At 43.3% G+C, this 24,390-nt stretch overlaps 1 protein-coding gene across 1 annotated transcript in view; it reads left to right on the forward strand.

The window, feature by feature from the left end:
* Nucleotides 1-17,681, forward strand: part of LOXHD1 (lipoxygenase homology PLAT domains 1) — a 198,413-nt gene extending 180,732 nt beyond the window's left edge. Inside the window, exons 38-42 of the mRNA XM_026713916.2 lie at nt 1,424-1,609; nt 6,729-6,899; nt 11,052-11,190; nt 13,052-13,213; nt 16,647-17,681. Of these exons, the coding sequence (XP_026569701.2) occupies nt 1,424-1,609; nt 6,729-6,899; nt 11,052-11,190; nt 13,052-13,213; nt 16,647-17,127 (1,139 nt within the window). The 3' untranslated portion in view covers nt 17,128-17,681. The remainder of the gene's footprint in view (nt 1-1,423; nt 1,610-6,728; nt 6,900-11,051; nt 11,191-13,051; nt 13,214-16,646) is intronic.
* Nucleotides 17,682-24,390: the final 6,709 nt, after the last annotated feature.

The raw sequence follows: 24,390 nt of genomic DNA on the forward strand, positions 1-24,390 counted from the left end.
GAAGAGGAAGAGAAGAAGGGGAAGAAGAAGAGGGAGGAGGGTGGAGAGGAAGAAGAGGAGGAGGAGGGGAAGAAGAAAAAGAAGAAAAAGAAGAGAAGGAGGAGAGGAAGAAGAAGAAGAGAGGAGAAGAAGGAGAAGCAAAAGAAGGATTTACATTTTTAACTGGTTGGATGGACCTGTAATAGCAGAGGATATGGTTGCTATCATCCTTTCTATCTCCGAAAGCTGCTCCTGGGATGTTGCTGAGCAGCAGGGAAGAAATCAATAGGAAGATAACTTAATTTTGACCTGCCGCCTTTGGACAGCAGCTTTTTCGGATTTACCTGGGCTGAAGCTAATAGACCGAACAGGTCTTGAACCAAGAGGAAAACTATCCAGTCTAAATTCACATGTAGCTAGCAAGGCCCTCAATATCTGTTTCATGCAGGGTTGCCTCGGGAGTTTTCTTCTCTTAGGGAGACTTCCTTGTCCAATCCCCTGCTCAAATGTACAGAGTTGCCTTCATCATTAGTCATCAGACAAGAATTACGTCAACAGTCCACAATGGGCAACTAGACGGTACATAAACCCTTGGTGGATTCTACATTAAAATGTAGAATAGCCTATCCTGTTTATTTCTGCCTGTAGATTTGCAGCTTCCTCATCCAGCACGAACATCTTCTGATGCCCAAAGATGCTTTTCCCAAAAAGGCAACTGGATCAGTGGTGGGATTCATATTTTTTTTTTACTACCGGTTCTGTGGGTGTCGCTTGGTGGACGTGGCAGGCAGGGGAAGGATACTGTAAAATCTCCAGTCGGAGGTGGGATTTGCCGGTTCTCCGATCTACTCAAAATTTCTGCTACCGGTTCTCCAGAACTGGTCAGAACCTGCTGAAGACCACCCCTGAACTGGACTTTCTTGTTTTGTTTGCTTGTTTGTTTTGTTTGAAAAGGTTTCGCTTTTCATCCAAGAAGCTTCATTTCAAGGAAGAAAAAAATAACTAAGCATTTCCAGTTGCATTTTGGAAAAACACCTTTGGAACAACCTGGATTATGGAGAGGCTCCATAAGCAGTGGTGGGATGCTGCCAGTTTAACAACTGGTTTGGTGAGCTCATACTTTGCACACGTACGCGTGCTTTACATGCGCAGGTGCCTAAGGCGCTTGCGCGCAGCGCTGAAAATGGGGCATTTAGAAGCTCAGCTGCTTACCTTCCAAGTCAGCAATGGTAGAACAGTGAGAAGAGGGAAGAAATCAGCTGTGCCACACGATGGAGATGAGCTACAAAGCAGGAAGTAAAGGACAGGATAGGGCAGGATGGGTGGGTGGGGCCAGCTGATCATTAGAACAACCGGTTCGCATGAACCAGTCCGAACCAGCAGCATCCCACCATCGCTCCATAGACGTCTTCTGATAGCCGTTTCTCCCGTGGCTTTCCTGTAGGTGCTGGAACAGATGCCAACGTCTCCATGATTATTTGGGGAGAGAACGGGGACAGTGGGACCTTGGCTTTGAAGGAATCGAACAGATCCAACAAGTTTGAAAGGAACCAGCTAGATGTCTTCTATTTTCCTGACATCTTCAGTCTCGGCGATCTCTGCAAAGTGCGTATCTGGCACGACAACAAAGGTAAAATCCAGGGTTAGGGTTCATTTTAAGGGACAGCCTATGAAAGCCTCAAGTGTAGACCTCAGAACTTCTTTAAAAACAGAGCGGGGACATTAGACAGAGAGGACTACCCCGTTTCCCTGAAAATACTACCTCCCCTGAAAGTAGGTCCTAGTTTGATTTTTACATGTGTGCCCAATATAAACCCTACCTCCCCAAAATAAGTCCTAATTAAGAACCCGCCCACTCCAGAGTGCACAGGTAAAAATTTAGGTTGGGTGGGGGTGGAGGGTGGAGCTGCCCTACTACTTACCTTTGGACAGTTGTAGCCAGGCCTCACACACCTTGACACCTGTTGCGTTGCCAACCCATTTCTTCTGCAGCCAGCAAGGCTGGCAAGGCTTTCCTGAAGGCCTCTGTGGCTAACAACAAAGCTCCGGATCGATCCAGAGCTCTTTAATCAGCTGCTGAGGCCTTCAGGAAAGCTTTGCTAGTTGCAGAAGAAATTCCTGAAGGCCTCTGACAGCGAAAAGGAGGCCGGGGGAGATGAGCACAAGTGAGGTTAGTCAGTGGATGACATCCCCTGAAAATAAGACCTGGTGCCTGGTTTTGGTGGCAAAACAACATAAGACAGGGTCTTATTTTGGGGAAGTCAATTTACCTTTCTTCGATTAAAGGTAGTCCTCACCTTACAACCATTCATTTAGTGACCATTAAGTTACCACGGCATTGAAAAAGCAACTTGTGACCATTCTCACCCAGGGACACATAATCAAAATTCAGGTGCTTGGGAAGTGGTTCGTATTTATGACGGTTGTAGTGTCCCCCTGGTCATGTGATCGCCTTTTGCAAATTTCTCACAAAGTCAAAGGGGAAGCCAGATTCACTTAACCACAGTTTGCTAATTTAACAACAGCAGCGATTCACTTAACAATGATGGCAAGAAGTTCGTAAAATGGGGCAGGACTCACTTAACAACCTTCTGGCTTAGTTAATGGAAAATTTTGGCTCAGTTGTGGTCATAAGTCCAGGACTGTCTGTAATTCAATTTTATTTCTTTTCTTTTTTAAAAAAAATCCATTTTATTTTTGGCTGGAGCCCTGCCCACTTCATTGTCTTAGTGTAACACAAGTTCAGGATTATGCTCCATCCAAATACAAATGATTTTGTGGGTTTTTTTTTTTTAAAAAAAGCTTGTTTTCTCTAAAAGAAAGCACATGCAAATTTAAGCGGTAGCTAACCAATTCAGCGGTTTGAATCCCTAGCGCCGTGTAATGGAGTGAGTTCCCATTGCTTGTCCCAGCTTCTGCCAACCTAACCATTCTAAAGCATGTAAAAATATGCAAGTAGGAATATAGGGACCCCTTTGGTGGGAAGGTAACAGCGTTCCATGCGCCTTACCGGCGTTTAATCATGTCGGCCACATGACCAGGGAGACATCTTCGGACAACACTGGTTCTTCTTTGGCTTTGTAACGGAGATGAGCAGAGCCCCCTAGAGCTGGAAACGACTAACACGTATGTGCGAGGGGAACTTTTACCTTTACCTTTTCACCAGAAAAAGCTAAAGGTCAAACACTTTGGCCACCCAATGGGAAGAGGGGACTCCTTGGAGAAGACCCTTGATGATGGGGTAGATGGAAGGCCAAAGGAGAAGAATGAGATGGCAGAGGATGAGATGGTTAGCTGGGGTCATTGATGTAATGAACATGAATTTGGGCAGATTCCAGGAGGCAGTCAAAGACAGAGAGCCTGGCCTACTGTGGTCCATGGGGTTGTGAAGAATCAGACACGAACTTAGTGACTCAACTACAACTACCAGAGTGTCCCCAATGGTGCTTTTTGAAGAAGCAACCGGACTTTCTGGTTTTTCTTTGAAGACGTTTCGCTTCTCATCCGAGAAGCTTCTTCAACTCTGATTGGATGGTGGGGAAGGGAAGGATGGATACTCCTTGCAGACCGTTGGTCATTTGTATTCTTTTTAGAGAGTCGTTGAGGCCACTTGTAGGTTTGCCTGTGTCCTCAGTGGTGCCAATGGGTGTGCAGCCTTCATGGAACTGCTGAGAGGATTGCGTGGTAGACAAGATATTGATGATGTTGTAACCCGCGCTCACACACACACACACACACACACAGAGGAGTTCCCATGTGGCCCGTTTTGAATGCAGGAAAGTGCAGGGTGTGTGCGGAGGCTCAGGGAGGGCGAAAACGGGACTCCCGGAAGTTTGGGAAGGCCAGAAATGGTTCTGTTTCCGGCTTCCAGAGAGTCTCCGGAGCCCATGGAGGCTGTTTTTCCCCTCCCAGAGGCTCGAGACAAAACCTCCGGAGCCCGAGGAGGGCAAAAACGCCCCTCCCCCCGTGCCACGATGCAGGAGTCCAACTAGGCCACGCCCACCATGGCCACGTCCACACAGCAACTGGGCAGAGAACCCTTGGCTAAAATTTTTGAAGCCCACCTCTGAGACTAACTATACCGAATTCCTGCAACTGTTCTTCATATGTTTTAGTCTCCGTGGCCTTAATTTCATAGGACTTCATTTTTTTTAGGGCCCCGGCTGTTTCTATTATTCTTTTTTTTTTTTTTTAACCTGATCTAGTTTTACTGGCACCCAGAGTGGGACACAGTAGGAAATTTTGGTTTTTTAAAAAAAGGAAGTTGTCCTTCTTGTACTTTGCCAATTATGTTTCCGTCGGAGCCTAAAATTGTACTTCCTTTTTTTTTCCCCAGCTACACCATATGGCTCTTTAAAAAAAAAAAAAACCTGTAAATAATTCAGCCTCTTTTTTCACAAGTATTTTTACCCAGCCAGAAATCCTTTCACTCGATAAGTATGCATTTGTTGTCCTTTTCTAAAAGGAAGAATTTTTGCATTTGTCTCTGGTAAATTTAATCCTGTTATTATTGTCCCTTCTGTTCTCTGTTGATGGATTTCAGTATTCCAAGGCATTTGCTGTCACTCCCAAATTTTGGGCCATCGACAGATTTGATGAGCGTGTCCTCCACCTTCTCATTCACTTCCTTAATCAAGAGATTAAAAAGTTCACCGTCCAGAACAGATGGTCTGAGGCCCTTCACTCGATGAGCAAACCCCAAGTATAATAATTAAGCTAGTTACCTAGCACTTAATTGCCATGCATGCAGGCCTCACAAACGTTGCTGTCAGCCCAAAATCTGTCTATGCGTTAACTATGATTCCTACTTTTGCTCCACCTTAAACCTCATTATAACAGAACCAGAGGATGGGATTCTACCGGTTCAGACTGGTTCAAGCGAACCGGATGTTAAAGTTACATCCGGTTTGCTGAACCGGTATTTCAACTGACTTTTGAATCCCCACCCCTGAACAGAATAGCAGAGTAGGAAGGGACCTCGGAGGTCTTCTAGTCTGACCCCCCTGCTCAAGCAGGAAACTCTAAACCATTTCAGACAAATGCTTGTTCAATCTCTTCTTGAAAACCTCCGAGGATGGAGCAGAGATTGGACAGCCATCTGCCTGAAATGGTATCGGATCGCGTGCTTGAGCAGGGGGTTGGACTAGAAGACCTCTAAGGTCCCTTCCAACTCCATTAGTCTGTTATTCGGTGAGTTTCTTAGATGAATTCAGTTTCTTAGATAAGGTAGATGCCCTCTGGATTATTAAAGCACCCAGAACAGAGGTGGTCTTCGGCAGTTTCTGACCAGTTCTGGAGAACCAATAGCGGAAATTTTGAGTAGTCCAGAGAACCGGCAAATCCCACCTCTGACTGGAGATTTGACAGTATCCTTCCCCTGCCACGCCCACCAAGCCACGCCCACAGAACCGGTAGTAAAACATTTTTGAATCCCACCACTGACCCGGAAGCATCCGTAAATCACATCAAAATATCAAAAGCAGCATTTCAGCCTTGCAATCCAGACAGCTCATCCTTTGCACAACTGTGCGACATCTGGATGTGCCTGCAAAAGTGACGGAAGTTGGCATGATGCAATTTCATTATTTCTTCCCCTGCCCCATATGGAAGTCCCTGTAGGGCCACACAACTTCTCAACTTCCAAAAGGTGCCTTTGAGATGAAGGATAACAGAATATCAAGAGTTGGAAGAGTTGGAAGGCAGAAATGTTTAGGCTCAAATATGATTTTTTTTCAAACCCCCTTGTGATCATTAATTCAAGGACTGCTGTTAGTATTAATCAAGTTACTTCATCTTCCAAAGGAACAATATTCTTTTTTTAAAAATAACAAACCTTTATTGTACTTTTTCCTTTTTACAAAATTCACTCATCTTTAACAGTACATATAGTTCTTCTTAATGATGAATCATAATAAATACAAGTAATAATAAGTACAAGTAAGCAAATTAACAAAATGCTATAAATATTCTACTGTCTGTGGTCTTACTATGTTTTGATGTTGATATATTTTAATGTATATATAAATGTGTATACAATTCTAATTCTCATTATCTCCTATGTAAATATATATCCATAAATATATAAACAAATACAGTATAAATATCTACAAATATAAGTATAAACATATCCAGCCTATTTTCAAAGACTTTAAGTGCAAGTATGTTAAATGAATCTTACTGTTATTCATATTTCAAATTTCCATATATTACTAATTGTTCATATACATTTCTATGTCTTCCTCTAATCTCTACAATTCTTTTTTTTTTTGAACATATTTTATTGATTTTCCAAAACAATACACAGACAAACAAAACATAAAATATAATGACATAGGAATTTTTTTTTTCTTAAAAAGCCAATACAACAACTTATTTAAAGACAGAATTATTCCAAGTTATCACATTTCCAAACAAGCACAATTTGATATATATATTTACCTTATCTGTTCATCTTCATATCTTATCCCAAACTTCTCTTTATTACTTCTTTTCCTTCTATTTATTCAAATTATATCTCTTTAACTTTAGATTGTATACATTTTTTATATCCATCTGTCTTATACATTTTCATTATTCTCTTTCAATTAAAAAAAAAAACCAAGACATAAAACATAAAAACATAAACATCTTTTCTGAAAGTTGCTTGATCCCGGGTTAAAACTCATCATACAGACACCTCTTCAAAAATCATGTTCTAATCTCTACAATTCTTGTTTCAATTATCCAATAAGATTCTTCTGTTCTCACAGGAATCGCGCCAGGCTGGCATCTGGAATATATTGACATTGAAGACTCTCTTATGGACAAAATTTTCCGCTTCCAGGGTGACCGTTGGCTCGCAAAAGATGAAGACGATGGCCAGATTATACGGGAACTGGCTTGTGCCAATAATGACATTTTGGAATTGAAAGAACGTACCTGTAAGTTGAACAGCAGGCAAGAAAAACCAACAGCACAGGTATAGGATAGGTGGCTCAATAGTCGTAGTTGTGAGAGGGATCTTGGAGTCCAAGTGACAATCATTTAAGTAGGAGCCAGCCGTGTGCTGCAGCTGCCATAAAAGCCAACACAGTTCTAGGCTGCATAAAGAGAGGGATAGAATCAAGATCACGTGAAATGTTAATATCACTTTATAATGTCTTGGTAAGGCCTCACTTGGAATACTGCATCCAGTCTTGGTCGCCATGATGTAAAAAGATATTAAGAGTCTAGAAAGTATGCAGAGAAGAGCAACAAAGGTGAATTAGGGGACCGGAGGCTAAAACATATGAACAATGGTTGTGGGAACTGAGTATGTCTAGTTTAATGAAAAGAAAGACTAGGGGAGACATGATAGCAGTGTTCCAATTATTGCCACAAAGAAAGGGAGTCAACCTATTCTCCAAAGCCCTTGAACGTAGGACAAGAAACAATGGATGGAAGCTAATCAAGGAGAGAAGCAACCTAAAACTAAGGAGAATTTTCCTGACGGTTAGAAAATTAATCAGTGGAATGAGCGATTAGACAGCCATTGTCTGAAATTTATTTTATTTTATTTATTTATTTGATTTGTCAATCACTTACAAGATAATAGGTATAAGTATAAACATGAGTAAGAATACAGGAAATAGGTACGAGTAAATGGGGACAATAGGATAGGGACGGTAGGCACAATTGTGCACTTATGCACGCCCCTTGCAGACCTCTTAGGAATGGGGTGAGGTCAATAGTGGATAGTTTGAGGTTAAAGGAGTGGGGGTTAGAGGATGTATCAACAGAGTCAGGTAGTGCATTCCAGGCATTGACCACTCTGTTGCTGAAGTCGTACTTTCTGCAATCAAGTTTGGAGCGGTTTACATTGAGTTTGTATCTAACTGTGTGCTCTTGTATTGTTGTGGTTGAAGCTGAAGTAGTCATTGATTGGTAGGACATTGTAGCAGATAATTTTGCGTACTATGCTTAAGCCCAACAGTCGGTGGCATAGTTCAAGGTTGTCCAAGCCCAACATTTCAAGCCTGGTGATATAAGGTATTCTGTTGCAAGCAGAGGAGTGTAGTACTCTTCTCATGAAATACTTATGGACTCGCTCAATTGTATTAATGTCCGATATACAGTGTGGATTCCAGACAGATGAGCTGTATTTGAGTATTGGTCTAACAAAGGTTTTGTATGCCCTGGTTAGCAATTCAATATTTCTGAAGTTTTGTAAGATTAGATTTACAACTCTTAATGCCTTTTTGGCAGTGCTTTTACGGTGAGCTCTGGCACTTAGGTTGTTTGATATGAGTACTCCAAGGTCCTTGACAGAGTGAGGGTCGTCAACGAAGTCATATCTGCCTAGCTTGTATTTGGTGTACTGATTTTTTTTACCAATGTGTAGGACAGAGCATTTGTTGGTTAAGATTTGGAGTTGCCAGATGTTGGACCATTCAGACACATAATCAAGGTCACTTTGAAGGACAGTAGCATTGTTGGTGGTGTTGAATAGTTTTACATCATCCATGAAGAGGACACAATTGCTTATAAGGTGATCACAAAGGTCATTTATATAGAGTATAAAGAGTATGGGTCCTAGAATGCTGCCTTGGGGGACACCGTTATTAACTGGAGCAGGGTTTGATATAGCGCTCCCTATTTTTACTATCTGTTGCCTGTTTGACAGGAATGCAGTTATCCACTTATGAAGGGATCCGGAAATGCTGTAAGAGTTTAGTTTTAACAGTAGTTTGTCAAGTACCACTGAATCAAAGGCTTTGCCTATGTAAATTGTATCTATAGCTTTAAACTGGTCAAGTAGAGTAGTCCATATGTTTTCCAATGTAGGAGTTGTAGATTGCAGGACAATTTTTTCCTGAAACCAAATTGTATTTTTGGAAAGTAGTCTGTTTGACTCTAAGTGGAGGGTGTGGATTTGTTAATGATTGATTCCATGACTTTGCTCATGATGCAACACAGAGAGATTGGTCTGTAGTTTTCAACTAGGCTGGGGTCACCTTTTTTGAAGATAGGGATGACCATAGCTAAGGACCATAGGTTTGGTAAGGAACTGGTTCTGAACGATATCTCATATATTCTGCTAGGGCAGAGGAGAGCTTTTTAAAGAAGTACGCACATAATCCATTGGGGCCAATAGATAGGGATGGTTTTAGATTACGTAATGCCTTTTCTACATTATCTTCTGTAAAGTCAATATGTAGTAGATTGTTACAGGTAGTGTTAGTGTATAGTGTATAGAATGGTGTAATGCCTGAGCAGGGGGTTGGACTAGAAGACCTCCAAGGTGCCTTCCAACTCTGTTATTCTGGGAGGAATGAGATGAAATGTCACTGGAAAAAGACCTTTTCAGCTTATAGCATTTTTGTTAGCCACCTCCTCAAATGTTGAAGTTCTGAGGCCATATTCCTGTCACTTCCGTGAGCAGACATGCTGGGTGGAAATGGGATAAATGAGACCGTGACACTGTGTTTCCTTGTCAGAAATGTCTTCTGGACATCGGGGCTAAACAAAAACTGAAAAGGAGCATTTTTTCTGTGCATGGTTGGGTAAGCTAATCTTATGAAAGCCCTGAGAGAGAAAAAGCAATACAGTTGTCTTAATCTTACTTTTAGAGATTTAGAGAAAGCAGCTGAATAAACCTCACAAAATCAATAGATTCATTCAACGCTATGTGTTTTTAAGTTCTAAAATATATTCCTGGAGATCAAACATTCAGATGTTCGTCCAAGAGTTTCCTCCATGAATGTTATAGTTTGGCTAAATGAAGGAGAGCCGAGCTGCTGAATTTGAGATTTTAACTCTCAATCCTGCGTCAGGGAAGCACTTCCGTAATAAACAGGAAATCGCAGGGGGAGGAAGTGAAGAAGCTGTCATAAGTGGAGAGTAACTACTGAGGTTACTCTTAGACGCACAGATTGGTAGAATGGTTCTTCTGGTTTCTCGCTTTTCTTGGAGATCATAGTATCAGAGGGCTGAGTGAGAGGGACCTTGGAGGCAGTGGTGGGGACGCAACTAATTTAACAAGCAGTTCGTCCTAAAGACTGGGTGGGTGTGGCTGGGAGGGTGTCATGTGAGTGAGTGGGTGTGGCCCACTCAATGTCAGTCACAGCAAGTTGGGGCTGCGCACGTAGCCTGAAGCCACCGGCCAAGGCAGGTGAGGGAACATGGGTTCGGGTGGGGTAGGGTGGGGTAGGGTGGGGTGGGCGGGGCCAGCCAGTGGTGGGATTTGCCAGTTCATCGAACTGTGCAGAATCTTAACAACCGGTTCTCCCGAACCGGTCCGAACCAGCTGAAGGCCACCTCTGCTTGGAGACCCCTGAGTCCAACCCTCTGGGGACATGAAGGATCAAAATTGGGACTCTCGTGTACCAAGCATAATGCAGAATAACAGAGTTGCAAAGGATCTTGGAAGACTTTAAGTAATCCCCTGCTCAAACAGGAGACCCTATACTAAGGGTCTTCAAACTTGGCAAGTTTAAGGCTTGTGGACTTCGACTCCCAGAATTCCTGAGCTAACATGACTGGAGGAGGAATTCTGGGAGTTGAAGTCCACAGAGTCTTAAAGTTGTCAAGTCTGAAGACCCCTGCCCTATACCATTTCAGACAAATGACCATCCAATCTATGTTAGAATTAGAATAACAGAATTGGAAGGGACTTTGGAAGTCTTCTAATCCAACCTCCTGCTTAGGCAGGAAACCACATACCATTTCAGACAAATGGTTGTCCAATCTCTTCTTAAAACCTTCAGTGTTCGAACGACCGTAACTTCTGGAGGCAGGTTGTTCCACCGGTTTATTGTTCTCGCTGTCAGGAAATTTCTCCTTAGTTCTAGGTTGCCTCTCTCCTTGATTTGTTTCCATCCATTGTTTCTTGTCTTGCCTTCAGTTGCTTTGGAGAAGAGGTTGACCCCCACTTCTTGATGGCAACCCCTGTGATATAGGGGTGCTATCATGTCACCCCCTAGTCCTTCTTTTTATTAAACTAGATATACCCAATTCTCTTCTTAAAAGCCTCAAGATGCTCCTGAACTATGAGCCGTGGAGTGGGAAGTGCTAAATTGGGAGCCTTAATTTGGTGTTTTCTCTGAACTTTCAAGCTTATGAGATTCTCACGATTACCAGCAATAAGGAAGATGCAGAAACCAAGGAAAACGTATCCCTTATTTTTGAAGGCAAGAGAGGCCGTTCCAAGGAGTTCCTTCTGGAGAACTCCTCCAGAAAGAGAAGGTTTTTAAGGTATGTTATTACAGTACCATAATTATAATGACCTGAACTCTTCATTCATTATAAAATTGAATAATTATAATCAGCAAACTTTGGGCTGATTAAAAGATTGCCCTGAATGAATGCATTGTTCAGCAGGCTGTATTGCTCACTTTAAAAATAAGCAGTGTATGTGTATGTGTCTGTATGTATGTATGTGTATGTACGTATGTGTGTGTGTGTATGTATATATCTATCTATCTATCTCTATCTCTATCTATCTATCTATCTATCTATCTATCTATCTATCTATCTATTTATCTATCTCTATCTATCTATCTATCTATGCAGGTCTTGGTGTGTTCGACCCAAACACGCCAAGACCTGCATACCATGAAAATCTACGAAAATAGATAGATAGATAGATAGATAGATAGATAGATAGATAGATATAGATATAGATAGATATGTAGATATAGATATAGATATAGATAGATAAATATATAGATACAGATACAGATATAGATAGATAGATAGATATGTAGATAAAGAGATAGAGATAGATAGATAGATATGTAGATATAGATAGAGATATATAGATATAGATATAGATTTGGCGGTTCAAATCCTTAGCGCTGCATAACTGAGGGAGCTCCCGTTACTTGTCCCAGCTTCTACCACCTAGCAGTTTGAAAGCTTGTAAAAAATGCATGTAGAAAAATAGGGACCACTGGTGGGAAGGTAACAACGTTCCGTGTGTCTCCGGCGTTTGGTCATGCCGGCCACATGTCCACAGAGATGTCTTAGGACTCTTCAGCTTTGTAATGGAAATGAACACTGCCCCCTAGAGCCAGAAACGACTAGCACGTATGTGCAAGGGGAACCTTTACCTTTACCTATATCCTTATAAGATTCATTCATTATTGGCCACATTTAGGGAATGCCTTTCCCAAACAGATGTATCTTAGTTCTCTAATCTCCAAATATATATATATTCCTTTCTTTTTCCTTTAAAAAAATTAGATGTTTATATGTGCAGCGTGATATATGTTCATTTATTGATTGAAGTGTTTCTCATAAGTGTTCAGAAAACCTAAATTATCTCGGTGACCTGTGCATTGAGAAATGTTGGCTTGCTGGTGGAACACATTATATTTATGCCTTTTAACAAGAAATAAGTCAGGAAACCTTTCAGACAAATTGAAATATGGTTTTCATCTATAAATTAATATTATATGTGGGTAAGTCCTTCCTGGAACATTCTAGGAATGATTTAAAGATATATGGTTATATAAATTTGTGCTGAACAGTTTGTAAGCTTTTAAAATATTTATTTATTTATATAAATAACTCAGGGCAGCATACAGACCATCTTCCACATATTTTCCCCAAAACAATAACTCTGTGAGGTGGTCGAGTTGAGAGAGGGGAGGGGGAGAGAGAGAGAGAGAGAGAGAGAGAGAGAGAGAGAGAGATTGGCCCAAAGCAAGCTTTCATGCCTCAGTTGGGACTAGAACTCATCATCTCCTAGTGATTTCCCCAAAGTCACCCAACTGGCTTTGAAAGCTAAGGTGGGACTAGATCTTACAGTCTTCTACATTAGCCCAGTCACTCAGCTGTCTTTTATGCCTAAGATGGGACTAGAACTCATACTCTCCTGGTGATTGGCCCAAAGTCACCCAACTAGCTATCATGCCTAAAGCAGGAGTAGAACTCACAGTGGTTTCTAGCCAGGTGCTTTAACCACTAGTCAAAACTGGCTCTATCGTATGTTGCATTATTATTGCAAACCATGTCTGTTAATTTACATCTTTCTCATTAGCCATTGTTGGTCTGCTCATTAACAATTAAAGCATTATGTATATGTGTGTGTGGCGGTGGGGGCAATCCGCAGAGGAGCCTCGGATGCATTCCAGTTTTCTTCAAAAAACGTTGGTGATATCGCCGCCATCTGTGTTGGTCACTGTCCAAAAGATGGGAAGAGACTGAAGGCGAAACCAGACGTATATTGGCACGTTCAGGAAATTGTCATCACAGAAATGGAGCTTGGCAACAAGTAAGTGTCTCCTAATGAAAAGAAGCATGAACGACACGGACAATCAGCCACGGTTTGTAATGTTGCATTGTGGCACTCAAAGGTTTAGGGTCCCAACTGCTGCACAGGTAGTCCTCGACTTACACCAATGCACTTAGTGACTATGTAAAAGTTACAAAAGAGCGAACTTACGACTGTGTTTTTTTTCCACACGTAAGACCATTGCCGCATCCCCGTGGTCAAAATTTGGCCACTTGGCAACTGTCTCACATTTATGACCATTGTAGTGGCCCGGGGTCATGTGATTCCTTTTGGTGACCTTCGGGCAAATCAACGGGGAAGCCAGATTCACTTAACAACAGTGTTACTAACTGAACAACTGCAGAGGTTCACTTAACAACTGTGGCAAGAAATGTGGTAAAATGGAGCAGAATTCACTTAGCAGCTGTCCTGCTTAGCAGCAGAAATTTTGGGCTCAGTTGCAGTTGTAAATTGAAGAGTCCCTCTAGATCTCTCCGATTTGATTTAGAGAGGAGATGAAGACAAAGTAGTGAAGACTGAAAACTGGCTTCCTGAGGGGAATGGGACAACTGACGACAGCCAACTTGTTGTAGCCAACTCCCCATGGCCAATTCATCATGGCCAATTCATCATGGCCAATTCACCATGGCCAACTCATCATGGCCAATTCACCATGGCCAACTCACCATGGCCAATTCATCATGGCCAACTCACCATGGCCAACTCATCATGGCCAACTCACCATGGCCAATTCACCATGGCCAATTCATCATGGCCCATTCACCATGGCCAACTCATCATGGCCAATTCACCATGGCCAACTCACCATGGCCAATTGACCATGGCCAACTCACCATGGCCAATTGACCATGGCCAATTCATCATGGCCAATTCACCATGGCCAACTCATCATGGCCAATTCACCATGGCCAATTCATCATGGCCAATTCAACATGGCCAACTCACCATGGCCAATTCATCATGGCCAACTCACCATGGCCAACTCATCATGGCCAACTCACCATGGCCAACTCACCATGGCCAGCTCACCATAGCCAACTCGCCTCAGGACAACTTGCTGCAGGACAATTTAACAATTCTATTTTATTTTTTTTCAATAAATAAAAAATATTTTAGTTTTTGCCATTCATGTTTCATTCGGTCCCTCCTTTTGCATCCTTTCCTTAATGATTCCATTCCACCATTTCTTTGATATTAGTGTAACGCTTGCCCCGCAGTGAGGTATCCTGTGGCTGTCAGTCGGTTTAATGTCAGAGTTCCAAATCCTAATCCCATATCAAGCAAAACTCTGAGGCAGGTGAAGTCTTCAAAAGAATAGCTTTATTGGGGGTATCTTATTGGCACAGATCTGGTGAAAACCGACTCTAAAAGTTCCCGCGGTTTTCCCCCTAATTAAAAGTGAACGTTTGTCACTTCCTCCCAAACCCGCAGCCACATGGTCCAATCAGCATGCAGTCCAGTTGCTAGATGACCTCAGTCTCCTCCTTCTGAACACCTGCAGGAATGTCCTTGGTTCCCAAGGGAAAGCTACAGCACCCCCAGCTATGTCTATTCCCCTCTCCCTCTCCCTCAGCTCCAGTATGTGCCAGCACAGAAGCAGGAAAATTTAAAAAAATGATCTCAGTTCAGCCAACTTCAGGGTTGACAGAGGTGAGTTGGCCGTGACAGTTTGGCTGTGATGAATTAGCTGTGGTCAGTTGTGTCAGAGTGTGCACAGCTTTACTACATGAAACAACCCAGGAGCAATAACAGCAAATAGAAGTTTGTCATAAAATAGTGGCTTTATCTACAAAAGAATATAGACTATACATACATGTATTATAGGCAGAAGTCAAACAATCAGTAAATTACAGCAAGAAAAAACACACACACAGAGAGAGAGAGAGAGAGACTCCCTAAGAGGGTCTCTTCTTAATAATCAGGCTCTTAAAGGAATAGCAGCCAAAAACCTTGCTGACTCATTTCCATCATTGCAGCAGCTGGTCAGCTCTTAAATCACTACCCTGACAAGTTGGCTGTGGCAAATTGTCATAGACTGCTCCTTGAGCATGTTTAAGTGTGGCTTGGTTTGAGTGTGGAAAGGGTTACTATACATCATAATTAAATTGAATTGAATTAAATTCTTTATTGTCATTGTACATATATACACAGTATACATACAATGAAATTCACATAACACCCAGAGACCAGACTCAACATCCACACACACACATGACAATCCCCAAACACGCACACCGCCCCTAAAAACACACAAGCATCCACACAACAGACCAAGTAATACTTGTCCAACAGCTCACTGACGGTGGTCCTTAAGTTCATTGTTAAGTGCAATTATAGCTCTGGGATATAAAAACTGTTCAGAAAACATGTAGTCTGAGTTTTATTTGTTCTGTATCTTCTGCCAGAAGACAACAGTTCACAAAGATTGTAAGCAGGATGGGAAGAGTCTCTGAGAATGCTGTGCAACTTCCTCAAACAGCGAGATGCAAAGATGTCATCCAAGGCTGGTAGCTGGAACCCGATGATCTTCTGGGCAGTTTTAATGATTCTCTTTAGAGCCTTTTTGTCCGCTACAGAGCTGCTCCCATACCATGCAAGAATGCCGCATGTCAGGACACTCTCAATGGTGCTGAGGTAGTAGGATAGAAGTAGATGCTGAGATAGATTTATCTTCCTGCGCATTCTCAGGAAGTACAGCCTCTTTTGTGCCTTCTTCACAAGCATGTTAGCATTCAAAGTCCATGAGAAGTCCTCCGAGATAGAAGTGCCCAGAAATTTTAAACTACCAACGCTCTCTTCCTCCTCACCATAATGTACAGTACGATACAAAGTGTACACAATGTACACTTTGCCATGTATAAAAAGCCAGGCAATCAAAGCAGTGTGAAACTCGGGGGGATTCGGAGACAAGAGAGTGTCCAGTTTACCATTAAAGTCGGGGTAAAACTCTCCATCAAAGTTATTTCCCACGACCAACTTCCAACCTCTTAATTAATCCTAAGTGGCACATCATATCTCTTTTCCAGCAAACATCACATGCTAGGGTTTTTTTTGGTTTTTTTTGGAGAATGACTCGAAAGATTGGAGTGGAAGAAAAAGGGCGCAACAAAAGTCACAGTCATTAAGGAGAGGAGTTGTGGAGGGAAGATTTTTGAAGCCAATTAAGTGGCTTTTCTGGGCCTAAAAAATGATATGGAATTTTGCCACCAGGAGGAATTTAAACAAAAGGGTAACAAGCATTCAATCAGAAAGGATTTAGCAAAACTGGCACAATACTCCTTAGAGAAAGCCAGCGCTTCCTTGCCAAAGAAAAACAAGCATTCTTCAGCAAATATTTTAATTGTGGCGAGGCAGGAGGGTAATGCGTGAATCAAATTTTCAAATTCAGAGCTCCACTTTCTTCTTCCGGCAGGTATTTCTTCCAATGCAATGCCAAAATCCCACTCCGCACCAAGAGAGGAGACCACAAGGTTTTTGAGTGTGCCAAGGTGATCGAAAGCTTTGCTAGCAAAGCTCGGAGTTTGGTGCCCGTCAAATACGAAGTGATTGTCGTGACAGGCTCCCAAAAAGGATCTGGCACAGATGCCAATGTCCACATTACCATATTTGGAGTGAACGGGGATTCGGGCAAGCGGCGTTTGAAGCAGAAATTCCGCAATCTCTTTGAACGGGGCAGCACCGATCGGTTTTACCTGGAAATCCTCGAACTCGGAGAGCTGAAGAAAGTTCGGATTGAGCACGACAGCAGCGGGATCTCTCCCGGATGGTTGGTGGAACGAGTCGAGATCACCAACTCAGCGACGGGCATAACCACCAACTTCCCTTGCGGGAAGTGGTTGGATAAGAATAAAGGGGACCAGTTAACATGGAGGGAATTGTTTCCCAGAAGCTAATGGTGACTTTAGAATAGACTAGAGATGGAAGGGACTTTGAAGGTCTTCTAGTCAGTCCCCCTGCTCAAACAGGAGAGCCTATACCATTACAGACAAGTGACTGTCCAGTCTCTTCTTGAAAGCCTCCAGTGATGGATCACCCACAACTTCCGAAGGCAAGCTTCAGATGGAAGAGTGAAGAGATACCTACAGATGAGAATGTGATTAGGAATATACTAGAATGTGCGGAAATGAATAGATTAATATTGGCAATTAAAGAGGAAGAACAAACTGAATATTATCTGGTATGGGATTTATTCTATGGATGGTTAAATAATAGAAATGGAAGTTAGAAACAGGAAAACAAAATAAAGATGATGTGTCAAAAGCGATAAGTTAATATAATGACTAACGTGTTGAATATTACCATGTTAATATTGTACAATTAATTAGTATAATTAATAGGCGGATATTACTATGTTAAATATGTAGAATTAACATGCAATGAAGGATGTTATAATTTTGATTATTGTTTAATAAAGATGCTTGTACCCAGACAACACACACTTGTTCAACTGAAGATGGAATGATTGTATAAAAATAAAAGAAAACTTATTTTAAAAAACTTCTGGAGGCCAGCTGTTCCGCTGGTTAATTGTCCTCACTGTTTGGGAAGTTTCTTCTTAATTCCAGGTTGCTTCTCTCCTTGATTAGTTTCCATCCATTGTTTCTTGCCTTGCCTTCTGGTGCTTTGGAAAATAAGTTGACTCCCTCTTTTTTTGGCAGCCCCTAAAATACTGAAATACTTTATTATCTATTATGTATCTATTACCTATCACGCTATACTTTGCAGGATGTCATTTTCCAAAATTGTTTTTGCATCATCTAGCAGGTGAATTTTCGGTCTGGAATGCTTTCTTCAACAAATTAAATTTCAGAACAAAACTAACTAGGGGGTTTGATGTCAATCTAACTTAATCCAGAAGAGGTTTCGGCAATTTCCTATTTTTCAAAAAACGGATGCTTTTGTTTAGCAAAAACTCCATTTCATTCCAAAATGTCTTTTCTCCCGCACCCAGAAAGAAATATTATAACTCCCATCAGCTCTTCAATAGACTTGACTGTTATTTATGATGATTTGCTAAATGTTCTTTTTTTTTTTTTACATTCTTCAAGATTGCTGTTCTAAAAGTGCTCCATGTTTCACATTTTCTGAATAACTTTTTGCGAAATGTGCGGATAAATAAATACAGGTAGTCACGACCACCACTGAGCCCCAAATTTCCATGGCTCAGCGAGACAGTCGTTCAGTGAGTTTTATCCCATTTCCCAACCTTTCTTCCCAAAGTGAATCTGTGTGTGTGTGTGTGTGTAAAGTCCGTAATACGGTCGTTAAGTGAATCTGGCTTTCCCCGTTGACTTTGCGTGTAAGAAGATCGCAAAAGAGGTTTGTGTGACCCTGGGACACTGCAGCCGTCATAAATATGAGTCAGTGGCCCAGCGTCCGAATTTTTGATCATGTGGGGTGGTACCAATGGTGGTAAAAGTGAAAATAGTCATAACCGGGGATGGGCTTCAAAAATTTTAGCAAAGCGCTCTCTGTCTGGTTGCTGGGTGGGCATGGCCTAATCAGCCTCTTGCACCATGAGGGGGGGGCAAATTTTCCCCTCCCCGGACTCCAGAGGCTTTCCTTGAGCCTCCAGGAGGGCAAAAATGGCCTCCCGGGACTCTGGAGGCTCTCTGGAAGCCAGAAATGGGCCCATTTCCGGCCTTCCTGAACTTCCAGGAGGCCCGTTTTTCACCCTCCCCGAGCCTCTGTGCAAGCCCTGCACTTAGATTCTGAAATGTGTAGATTCCGAAATGTGTAGATTCCAATATGTATAGTTTGGTGAGATATTCTCGGAACTCTCTGCTTATTTAAAGTATTCGTACCCCACACTGCAACTAGAGCAGGGGTCTCAAACTCGCAGCCCGTGGGCCAATTGCAGCCCGCCGGACGATACTCTGTGGCCCCCACCGTGATATGAAAGTATAATATTAGCGCGGCCCGCAGGGGGAATGGACCTCTGAAGGAAATCCCGCCCGCCGTTCCTCGTCGTGGCTTCTTCTCCACCCTGAACTTTAACAAGTCCAAGTACAGGTCCAGACTTACCGATGGTCATCTTCAAGCCATACTGAGGGACTCAAGTACCTCCTCTCTCCAGTCAAATGTGGCTCAGATATGTGAGAGGAAGCGTTGTCAAGTCTCTGGCAGCAAGGAGTAAGCTGGAGAAGCCATGTTCTGAGGAACTGGCCATGATCTTCATTCAATGTTCCATTCGTGTGTTCAGGACAGTTCATGTATTGGAGAAATCATTAACTGTTGATGACATTTGAGGATATTTTTTTAACAATGTTTTTTGTGGAATCCCTTAGGCGGCCCAGCCTCACCCAAACTCTGCCTCCAACAGCCCCCAGGTAAATTGAGTTTGAGACCCCTGAACTAGAGGTTGACAATACCGCTTCCGAGCCAATACAAGGAGCACAGCTGGCGCCATTTGATGGCAACGCAAAATAATTAATTTCAGAATCTCTGTTATTAAAATCGCTGGTGTCCTTCCCTCTTTCCAAGATGAAAGTATGCGGAATGCAAAATTCCTGCTCTAACTGGGAAAGCATTTCTCAACCGTTGCGGTGAAATGGATTCAGCGTGAAAAGGACCGAAAAGAACCATCACAAGAGCCAACTGGTCAACGAACGGAAAGCGTGGTGAGGTGAGCATGTTACTTTGAATATACAGGAAGTCCTCGACTTACAATGGTTCATTTAGTGACCATTCAAAAGTTACAACGACCACTGAAAAATGGGACACATGACGGATGTTCATACTTACACCCGTCACAGTATCCCTATGGCCACATAATCAAAATTTGGATGCTTGGCAACTGACTCATATTTATGACGGTTTCGGTGGCCCAGGTGGGGCATGTCCTGCAACCCCCTTTTGCGACCTTCTCACAAGCAAAGTCAACCTGGAAGCCAGATTCACTTAACAACCCTGCAGCGATTCACTTAACAAGCATGGCAAAAAAAAACATTCTAAAAGGGGGTAAAATTCACGTCATGACTGTCTCGCTTAGCAGCAGAAAGGTTGGGCTCAACTGTGGTCGTATATCGAGGACTACCTGTATCCCAAAAGAAAGCAAGGTGCAAACTGAAGGAGCAAATTATGGCATGAAGTGATAACATGGTAGCCCTATTCCAGTATTAGAGGGGCCGCCACAAAGAAGAGGGGAGTCAACTTATTCTCCAAGGCACCCGAAGCAATGGGGGGATTCAAACAATTTTTACTACCAGTTCTGTGGACGTGGCTTGGTGGGCCGTGGCTTGGTGGGCATGGCTTGGAGGGAGTGGCTTGGTGGGCGTGGCTTGGTGGGCGTAGTAGGGGAAGGATATTGCAAAATCCCCTTCCCTCCCCACACCACTAACCTGCTTTCCAGCTCCGTTCTCCTGTGCAGGGCAACCAAAGAAGACCCAGCCAATCCGCTGGGACTCAATGGGAGGCAAGGAATAGATGGGGGCGGGGCCAGTCAGAGGTGAGATTTGCTGGTTGTCTTAACTACTCAAAATTTCCGCTGCCGGTTCTCCAGAACGGGTCAGAGCTGAATCCCACCTCTGACCTGAAGGCAAGACAAGAAGCAACGGGTGGAAAACTCACCAAAGAGAGAAGCAACCTAGAAGTAAGGAGACATTTCCTGCCATTTAGAACAATTAATGAGTGGAATGGCATGCCTCTAAGAAGTTGTTTGGTGCTCCAACACTGGAGGATTTTAAGAAGAGATTGTCTCAAATGGAATAGAACGGGGGGGCCCAACTCAATTTCATTGAGGGCTACATCAGGGCTGTGGTTGATCTTGGGGGGCTCGGTGGGCATGGCCAACTGGGTGGGTGTGGCCAGCTTGACGCCACTCCCCAAACTGCTGGCATGTTTCCTCTTTGCAGGGGGCAGACCAGGCTGAAGCTACGTTGGCCCGATCTTTCTTCTTGGCATTGAGTAGACCAGGATGGCTCCACGGGCCAGATGCGACCACATCATAGGCCAGGTTCAGCTTGTGGGCCTTGAGTTTGACACCCGCTGCTTGAGCAGTGGGTTGGACCGGAAGACCTCCAACATCCAGGATAGCCCTATTCTGATTGACTGATCGACATTAGCCTTGGCGAGGTGCTTCTCATCGTGGCAGGTGTATATGCAGATAAGGGCAGGCCCTGCGCAGGGGCTCAGAGAGTGTGAAAAATGGACCTCCCAGAAGTTCGGGAAGGCTGGAAATGGGCCCGTTTCTGGCTTCCAGAGAGCCTCCAGAGCCCGGGGAGGCCACTTTCACCCTCAAGGAGGCTCAAGGAAAGCCTCCGGAGCCCGGGGAGGGCAAAACCGTCCCCCCGCCATGATGCAGGCAGGATTGCCAGATCGCAGCTTGGCTCTGTGGCCAAACTCAAATCAAAATACGGCCAAATTCGGCCAAATTATCTTCTCTCACTGCCAAATTTTCCGGCCAAATTTTTTTTATGCAAGATAACATGAGGATATATTGTTTTTTGTTTTTTTAAACTGTTTTTAAATAATCAAATCATAAAAATTAGTCTTTATTCGACAACGTGACGTGACGCCATGGGAATTTCTGCGTTTCTTTACTTCACATCCAGGCTAGGCAGCTCACTTCAAATAACCGCTACAACCGTTTGGAAAGCTCAGAGCCAAATGCAGCGATCCTGAGGAGGGGGGGGCTAGGGCATGAGGGTTTTTAGGGGGATTCGCTCCCCCCCAATTGAAAAAATGTGAACATATTGTATTGAAAACCGGTATTCGGCCGAAATTTCGATTTCACGGCCAAGCAACTTTCATACAGCCAAATTTCTGGCCAAATACATTTGGCCGGAGACATGATTTTTTTCACGGCCGAACAGATTTCTATACGGCCAGATTTCTCGAATTTGGCCGGAAAAACAGCCAGATGGCAACCCTGGATGCAGGAGGCCAACTAGGCTACGCCCACCATGGACATGTCCACTCAGCAACCAGGCAGAGAAATTTGCTAAAATTTTCGAAGCCCAACCCTGATCTTTCCCTGACACATATTTTAGCGTCACTGCAGTCTCAGGATCCATGCAGACACCCAATGGACACAGTCAGGGACAGCCAGATGCTACAAAGGGCGCCACCGCAGACTTGCCCTTCCTGCAGGATTAAAATCTGCCTTCCCCAGCCCTCCCCTCATCCTCATTCCTGTTGCTACAACCACGAATGCCCAGATGCAATAAAGTTCCCTTGCAACTTTTCCAAGGGAGGATTTACATACATTCATTTTAAACGAGCACATTCTTGGCCAAAGCACAGACTCAAATGCTCGGGCCAGGAGCCATTTGCTGCTGCTGAGAGAGATCATCCATTGCTGAATTCTTGAGTCAAAGGCAAGATTCTCTAGCAACGTGAAGGAAGCTGGTGCCTCTGGCATTCGCTGGCAAGATTTTACGCTCTCGCCCTAAATGTTTGCCCACGATGAGAAGCCCCTTGCCAAGGCTAATTTCAATCAGTCAATCGGGGACCTGGGGTTGCCAACTAGTCCAGGGGTTGCCAACTTTTTGGACCTCTGAGACCATCAAACTCATAATTTTAAATCCCGCGGACCACTAATAGTTATTTTGGCTGATGGTGGCTTGCAGACGTTGGTGAGGAGAGAGAGAGAGAGAGATCTGATCTAACCCCTCTCTCTCTCATACACACACACACACACACACACACACAAACACACAGAGGCAAGGGTGGGATTCAAATTTCTTAACAACCGGTTCTTGGGTGTGGCCTAATTTGTGGGTGTGGCTTGGTAGTCATGTGAGTGGCTGGGCATGGCTTGTATGTAAATATTATAAATATTTATATAAATATTGATTTTTTTTTATTTAAAAAAAGAGCAACTTTTACCCAAAACCAGGCACAGCGAGCAAGCAGATTGAGTTGCTCACAGAATCACAGAGTCAGAGATCTATCGATCTGCCATTGGCTATCTCCGTCTGTCAGATAAAATTTGCTAGCAAGCAAACTCACAAAATTAACTCAGAACACACCATGTATGTAAATATTGAATTTTTTTATTCAAAAAAGAGCAACTTTTACCCAAAATCAGCCAAAGCAAGCAGACAGATTGAGTTGCTCACAGAATCACAGATTCATTCAGAGATCTGTGCTTCTGCCATCGGCTACCTGCACTGAATTAATAGAACCTTCAGTCCTAAGGGAGATTCGACTCTGCTTAAAAGCAGAGTCGAAGATCTAAAGATTACCGAGAAAGCAAGAAATCCAACCATTTCCTGCTTTCTAGCTATCTAAATCTCTTAGCATAGCACCACAGCTGATGGTCAGGGAAAAAAAGAAAAAGAAAAATAGCAACTTAGCAGGCAAGTTTGCCAGGTAAGGAGTGAGTCGGCAGGGAGGGTTCCTGCAGGCCGTGTGGGTGACGCAGTCTTGTGTTCCCACACAGCCTGGATTAATTGCTCTGGGGGGTGCTCTGGGGGTGATATTTCTCTGCGGACCACCAAAAATTTCTCATGGACCAGGAGTGGGACATGGCCCACCGGTTGGAGACAAATGTTCAGGAGAAGGGAACAGTTAAGGAACAAGGGTCAACTTGGGAGTAAAAGCACAGGTGGACGGTGAATGTCCCCACCCATAGGGAATAAAGAGGAGCTAAAGGGGAATGGTGTTTGCAGGAGACCGTTCATTTAATTAGTGTTCATTTAATTAGTGTTCATTTAATTAGTGTTCATGATTCTCAGAGACTCCTTGCCAAATGGTTTATTGTACAGCATTGCTCTTGGAAGCTACCGGCCTGTCAACTCTCCATACTTGATAAGGTCTGTAATTCACATTAGCCTAATAAAAAGGGGTTTTGCTGGGACGGGGAATCTGCTTTGTGGTTTTGTGAAGCCTAGGACAGAACACTGGGACAGTGAAACCGTCATAAATATGAGTCAGTTGCCAAGCATCCAAATTTTGATTATGTGGCCATAGGGATACTGCGACGGGTGTAAGTATGAACATCCGTCATGTGTCCCATTTTTCAGCGGTCATTGTAACTTTTGAACGGTCACTAAATGAACCATTGTAAGTCGAGGACTTCCTGTATATTCAAAGTAACATGCTCACCTCACCACGCTTTCCGTTCGTTGACCAGTTGGCTCTTGTGATGGTTCTTTTTGGTCCTTTTCACACTGAATCCATTTCATCACAAAGGATGAGAAATGCTTTCCCAG

This window comes from Pseudonaja textilis, chromosome 2 (assembly GCF_049901715.1).
Source record: "Pseudonaja textilis isolate UNSWEBS1 chromosome 2, rPseTex1.2, whole genome shotgun sequence".
NCBI classification, from domain to species: domain Eukaryota; kingdom Metazoa; phylum Chordata; class Lepidosauria; order Squamata; family Elapidae; genus Pseudonaja; species Pseudonaja textilis.